This window comes from Erpetoichthys calabaricus, chromosome 9 (genome assembly GCF_900747795.2).
Source record: "Erpetoichthys calabaricus chromosome 9, fErpCal1.3, whole genome shotgun sequence".
NCBI classification, from domain to species: domain Eukaryota; kingdom Metazoa; phylum Chordata; class Cladistia; order Polypteriformes; family Polypteridae; genus Erpetoichthys; species Erpetoichthys calabaricus.
In genome coordinates, this window is record NC_041402.2 from 184,602,472 (window position 1) to 184,609,536 (window position 7,065).

The following is a 7,065-nucleotide window of genomic DNA, read 5'->3' on the forward strand; positions in this document are numbered from 1 at the left end:
TCAGGTAAAAACAGACAATAATTTTATATAATGTTAACGTTTACCCCCCCCGGGTGGAATTGAAGCTAGACAGTTTGACATCTGTGGCAGAGCGACGGGCACTCAGCAGGCTCCTATCAATTATTGAAAATCCACTGCATCCACTAAACAGTGTCATCTCTAGACAGTGGAGCAGCTTCAGCGACAAACTGCTGTCACTGTCCTGCTCCACTGACAGACTGAGGAGATCGTTCCTCCCCCAAACTATGCGACTTTTCAGTTCCACCCGGGGGGGTATATAAATACTGTGCCAAGGTCCCATTCTGAGATTATCCATCTGACCATTTTTTTAAACTGAACTTTTTTCTGTACAGGTTCACATGCAAATTGAGTTTATACTGGTAGCAACTGGTATTAGGAATCAACCCTCAGTAACACTTGGCCAGTTTAGGGTTAGCCCTTTTTCTAATAAGAAGCCCATGTGAACACACTAAAACACGTAAGCTCCACACAGAAGGTATATCAGTCAGGAGTGAGATTGGGATCCAAATGCTGTATCATTGAATTACTATTTGTTGTACAATTGTACTTCAAAAATATAAGCAATGTGCCTTTTTAGATGAATATAGCAGGTGACACCTGATGCTGCCAGCATAGGTTTTGCTCCAGTAGCCTTGAAATGGATTAGGCCAGTTTGACTATTAAAAGAACAGTTTTTTTAACAGCAAATGCATAATGAACTTCTCCTAACTACACTGATTAATGGACCAATAGTCAATCTTTTTGTGCTCCATTTCTTTCAGAAATAATATTCTCCAAATTTGTCTATAGACATGCTTCTTGTGGAACATGAGTGGTCCTTAAAATAAGTGGTATAATTGTTATTTATAAATCAATGTTTTTATTTAAAAATTTTATAATGCAAAAATCATGTGTTGTCATACACATATAGTCCTATATAAATAAAATAATTCACAAACTGAAACTCTGTTTTCCTCCTTTAATAAACAAAATGTAAAAATTCTCATCTGTTTATACAGTTTTTCTGTTTAGTGTGGGTAAAACTTTCAGGGTATTTAAGGCTTTAAGGTTATGTTGTTTGGAATTTTTATCCTGGTTTCAGAGCCAAGCATGTTTGTTTGAAATAACCACCATTCTGGTGGGCCTCTTACTCCACTTTTTAAATAATTTTGAAAGGAAGTACATTTTGGTATTTCAAAATAATAACTTATGTTGTGATATGAATTTGCTGGAGTTCAGAGCACAGACAGAAGAAACACAGTGAAATGAAAATACAAAGTGTATGCAGCAGGCTTTTATGTTCCTTCTTTTTTAACACAGACAGAAAATTTTAATGTAGCAGAATTTAGCACATAACTAACAATGTTCAGTTCTATGAATAATAGGAAATTTTGGTAGCATTTGTGGTATGGAAACAAATTATACTACCATCACCCTGACCAATCTTCAGTTAATTCCCCATGCTCAGAACTCCTTCAAAGTGAATACATTTAGCTCAGCAAAATAATTAGAGTTTGGAAGTCGTCTGCCCAATAAAAATGGGACTCCCCTTGCCTGAATATGGATTGGTATTGTCACTCGCTGAAGCACTTTTCCTGGCTTTACTGAGACATTGTCTGACCATGAAAAACATCACATCAACAAAGAGCTCAAAGAACTCTGCCAGTGTGCAGACAGAAAATCCCACCCAGAGGCCAATCAGTCCTCCCATATTGGAAATAAGATCAATCTCCTAGAAAAAAAGGAAAAAATGTATGTATTTGACCATCAGAATATATTTTACTATTACACTTTTCCCATTTCTTTTCACTGTTACTTTGTTTGCTTTTATTAAATGGTGGAAAGACTTATTCCCTTGCAGTGTGTCTGGATCTTTAAAGCATTTCTTTTTTTTTCTGCAGAGATTTATAGGAAAATAATTTTCTCTTTATATGATACTTTTTAATTCTGTACTTACAGTGAGAGAGGGTTCCTCTTCAATCTGTTCATAATTTAGTTGTTGATAGTACACCACCACTTTTACTAAATTATCCCTTTAAAAAAAAAATAAAAGCTTACCATAGGATAATATTAAGCTCAGTTATGCATTTTATTTATTTATTTTTTGGGTATCCAATCTAATCACTTGCATTTGATTTATTAAAAAGTTTGTATGATAGACAACACTGAATTAACTTATTCCAACTATTTTATTTATTTTTTCTGCTACTGACATTTTTCCACACCGTATGTATTAATTGCCAAGTCCTTATTGTCATTTTCACCCAGAGATACCCAGACTGGAGTTCAAATTCCTCTTTTATGGCTACTTTCTTCATTTTTGATTCTATTGGTTATATTAACATTGTTGATCATTTACTTTCTATGTGTCTATGTATCTTCTACTGCTGTATGTTCCATGTATTTTGTGGGTGGTTCCTCAACAGGCAGGGGCACCTGCCCATCACCATCAATGGACTGCTCTCAGCCCTATAAAGGCTGAAGAAAACCCCCAGTCCCATGTGGTACATTGTATGCACTGGCATTGGTGAGCTTTTGTGATTATTATTATAGTGTTTGGTGAATTATCTGTTTTCTGACCATTCTTTGCATTTTTGTATTGGGATTTGTTTGCCCCTGTCTTGCCTGTTTTTCAAAGGGCTATTCTTTTTGTGCTCTTCGGGGCTTTTGTTCTATTTTATAAAGATTCTTTGTCTGCCCTTTATGTTTTTACAAGCCAAAGGTTGACTGATTCATCTTCTGTTGGGGCTTTTGGTTACTGTTTTCAGGACTTTATGCTCATGTACTCTCAAGTTCATGACACTTATATAGGAGTAAAGTGGAAGGATTAATGCTGGCTGACTAGTATGTTGAACACTCTATTTGCAATTAAGTGAAATTCATCAACTTACATATGTAGCTTCAGATCAGATCTGGGTTCAATGCAGCATTTGAGAATTAGGTGTGAGGTTTTAGTAGGACTGTCTCTTACACTCATATATAGCCATACATGTACAAAGGGTTTTGTGAACGAGACCTTCATATTTAAGAGTATGCCAAAATAAATGTTTTTTGCCTGAAGTGGTAAAATGTAAAACACCAGAGTAAGAAAGGCTTAAGATGTTATGTTTGAAGTTTACTTCTTTAAAATATCAAGTTCTACTAAAAACATATATCGTGTTTCATTCAATTATGTCAGTATATTATGAAAAACTGAACTGAAGTGAAAAATGTGCTTAATGTTTCAAAAATGACTCACAATGGTGAGAAGCAGAGTAAAAATCTGGCTTGTGAGCAAAAGGTAACAAGAATGCTTTATACATAGAAGCTATTTACTTAAAGAAAAGGAAATAACAAAGGTGCTGAAAAGAGCAGAAAAGGGGGTCCCAGAAACGCAATCCTAAGGCAAACGAATCCCAGTACACAATCCAGAAATTCAAAATCCAAAAACAGTTGCAAACATTGTAAAACAACTGGCTTAAAGCAAAGAAAAAAACACCTCAAATAGCTTAAATTAAAATACTGCCTGAGCTCCTTCCTTTTCTGCTTTAAATAGCCAGGGGGAAGGCAAAGGATCAGCTATGCCAGGGTGGCCCTGTCTCTTGGGGAATCACCCACAAAGTACATGGAACATTTGGATATTTAAAGAGGCAATACATAATGATAAATACAATAGAGATTACACAAAATGTGAAAAATAGTTAAAAAGTAACACTAGCAACAATAAAACATGAAATATACATATATTTAGACTGTAATTTAACAAAATAACATATTTATTAATAACTTACATTTATACTTATTACATCTTGCCTGAAGAAGGGGCCTGAGTTGCCTCGAAAGCTTGCATATTGTAATCTTTTTAGTTAGCCAATAAAAGGTGTCATTTTGCTTGGCTTTTTTCTACATTCATAATGGCTAACACGGTACAACACCCTAGTACTACTTATTATAAATAATTTAGGGTTTCAGCACATCGGAAACCAGCTGTTAATTAAATGAATGAGGCCTGATTTTCTTTCATGGTCATGCATATGCAGTGGCTCACCGTATCTGCTGAGGACTATCTGCAATGACTCCCATCTGACCACCCATCTCTTTCAAATCTTCAGAAAATTTTTCCTAGTAAAAAGATAAATATAGCAAAGAATACGTGGCAGAGAAATTGGCCAGCATGTTTCATAGACTGTTCAGAATACTCTCAAATGTAATATTCACAATTGACCTTAAGAAATTAGTCACATTTTCATTTTTATCACTAGTAAACTAGTAGTTTGTGTAGTGACCAAAAAAACCAAAACCTCTGCGTTACTAGCACAAGAGAATGAAAAGATTTTATACTTTTACTTTTTTTTGGTACTAAAAATTGTGACGTCATAAGCCTAAGGTGGTAGTTTCAAAACCTACTGGAAGAACTTTGTCACTCTTGGATGTGCTTCATCTACTTGTGCTTGGACCTTAATGCAAAGAAGAGTGACTGCCTTGCCTCCCCTGTGTGTGAAGCATTTGTGTTTGGGGTTGGATTTATTTCCTGGGTGCAGAAGTTACTTTAAAATCAGCCTTTCTTGGCCCCAGTCCCCGCTTTGAATGTTTCCCTTACCAAATACTGTATACTAAAGTATATTGAATCTAATCTGATCTTTAACATTTTGAAAGTAAAATGCACATGACTTTAAAGTAAGCTCCATTTGGTAATGGAAGACTGAAAAAAATGAAAAAGTGGTCATGTTCTGATGTATGTACAGTACTCACAATAAAGGCTGTCGATGGCCACTGTGACCCAGACACTGTCAACTGGTATAACTCCTCTCTGAAATGATAATATGTAAAGTTAAGATGTCATCCATTTACAGCAAAGACTCTGAAAGATACTCTATTCATTTCACATCACACCACACCACAAGGCATAACTGGTAAATATATACATTTGACTTAGGTCTCTGTTTCTTTACTAGCTGAAAATTGAATTTGCTTCTCTGTTTTATTAGTATCTTGAGAGTGACTTTTTAAAATACTTTTTAAAAATGTAATGTAAAATATTTTTGAAAGAAATATTACAGTATTGTCCTTTTTGACATTTTGGGTTTGGGTAATGCACCTGAAACTAAGCATGTTTGTGCTCAGCTAGTATTGGATGGGAGACCATCTAGGAAAAGCTTGGATTGCTGCTGGAAGAGATGATGCTGAGGCTATCATGGGGTGCCTACTCTGTGGTCTGTGTTTGGATCCCACTGCGCCTGTGCAGTGACAGGGACACTGTGCTGAAAAAATGGTGCCATCCTTCATATAAGATGTAAAACCAAGGTTCTGATTCTCTGTGTTCATAAAAAATCCCTGGGCATCCTTCAAAAAGAGTAGGATGGACTAAAGTGCCCACCATAGCCTAATCGTTCTGGTCTCCTAATCATCCCCTGTCCTTTATTGGCTAACTTCCTCCCTTAGCCCTTATACCACATAATAGCTAATGTGTCATGAGCGTACTGGCACAAAATGTCTGCTGTTTCATCATCCAGGTGAATGCTACACATTGATGGTGGATGAAGTGGTTCTCCTGGTCTGTCTGAGTAGTGAAAAAATCACATTTATTGTTATTTGGACAATAGAAAAGTAGTCCAGTGTCATAATGTCAAAATGTATGTAGAGGTCTGAGCTGTATATACCCTCATTCACCAACATATCATTTAAGTATTCAAAGAAACTGAAACATTGTTAAGATATGGAGCATATTTAGTGTGTCGAGTGGTGCATGTTGTTGAAGGTCTTCCTGGATGAACCACATTTTAAATCATGTTGAGGCACAAAAAAACTCTCTTCTGTTGCTGCTCACCTTTGACAAAACTACCTACAACTGGACGTGGGAGTAACAACACATTTGTAAAGTAATGGCTTTCTGTCCTTGGTGTCTAGTCCTTCGTGTTATTCAAAGTCAGGGAAAAGCAAATATTTATAGTGAATTAATGTTGGTTACTGGTGGTATTTGCGTGGCCTGTCAAGCACTTCTGCTGCATTCTTCATTTGCATAAAGCATGCTCTCAGTGCAGCACCAAGCATGTAAGTTTGAGGAGTACAGTGAGTCAGGTAGAACAAGAATAAAATGCCCTGTTTTTGAGCCTTCTTATCCTACTCAAAACTGAAACAATTAGATATGTTAGACATGGAGAAGACAGAATGGTACCATTACTGAAATATCTATTTCTACATTTCTTTTTTTATTCTCAATTCTGTTTGTCTTTATCCCATTTTATACATTTAAATGAATTATTTGATTATAAATATTATAATTACATTAAGATATAAAAAGCAAAATAAATTATTGTAAGGCAACCTGAACACTGACAATCACTTACTGGCACTGCAGCGGACAGTTGCAAGGCAACATGTCATGAGCAAACCTGTATTCATAGAGCTCCAGACACTCACCTAAGGATCAGAAGGAAAGGCAATAGTGAAAATCCCCCAAATGAACAGACTAGTGATATTCAGAAAATAAAGGTCTCCATTTGCGAGTGTACATAATGGTATACAGGAGTTTTACAGTAGTTTTAACCACTATTCCGTCTTTCTGCTTTAAATACTAAGAACTGAGTTTGTTGTTTTTCTCGATGTATCATCCATTAATGGAGTATAATGGCATTTCAATATCAGTTTTTAAATATCTTTTTATCTTTTATCTATTTTACCTACATTTTATTATATTCTGTGAGAGATAATTAAAATGCTTTGAGCCTGACCTTTTTAGAGAATAACAGTAAAAGCAAATAAAATCAGTCATTTTATAACCTGCTTAGTCCTGAACAGGGTCATTGGGGGGGGTGCTGGAGTCTATCCCAGCTAGCACTGGGCACAAGGCAGGAACAAACCCTGAACAGGGCACCAGTCCATCACAGATAGCAAAAATGTTTTACTTATTAACACAATCCACTTGAATACTAGTTCAATTGTTATAACATTCACAAAACGTTTCTAGAACATTCAAGTAAAATGTTTTGTCTTTTTTGTGCAACTTTATCTTGACTTTTAGAAAGAATTTGATAAGGTGCAAAATGAGAGGTTGGACAACAAACTGAAAGAAGTAGGAGTTCGGGT

General features: G+C 35.7%; 1 protein-coding gene across 1 annotated transcript; it reads right to left on the reverse strand.

The window, feature by feature from the left end:
* Window positions 1-1,229: 1,229 nt before the first annotated feature.
* On the reverse strand, window positions 1,230-6,429 carry LOC114657283 (degenerin unc-8-like). The gene is made up of 5 exons (XM_028809004.2): window positions 6,327-6,429; window positions 4,732-4,789; window positions 4,028-4,101; window positions 1,958-2,033; window positions 1,230-1,732 (listed from the first exon to the last, which is right to left on the reverse strand). The coding sequence occupies exons 1-5, from the start codon at window positions 6,356-6,358 to the stop codon at window positions 1,508-1,510; spliced, it is 465 nt and encodes a 154-aa protein (XP_028664837.2). The 5' UTR covers window positions 6,359-6,429; the 3' UTR covers window positions 1,230-1,507.
* Window positions 6,430-7,065: the final 636 nt, after the last annotated feature.

Bases quoted from the DNA above. Each gene is read 5' to 3' on its own strand.
- LOC114657283 (XM_028809004.2), bottom strand. From the start codon at position 6,358: ATGTTGCCTTGCAACTGTCCGCTGCAGTGCCA. The intron at 4,790-6,326 runs GTAAGTGATTGT...TTATCATTTCAG, and splicing joins AACTGTCCGCTGCAGTGCCA to AGAGGAGTTATACCAGTTGA. The intron at 2,034-4,027 runs GTGAGCCACTGC...TTTTTTTTAAAG, and splicing joins GATAGTCCTCAGCAGATACG to GGATAATTTAGTAAAAGTGG.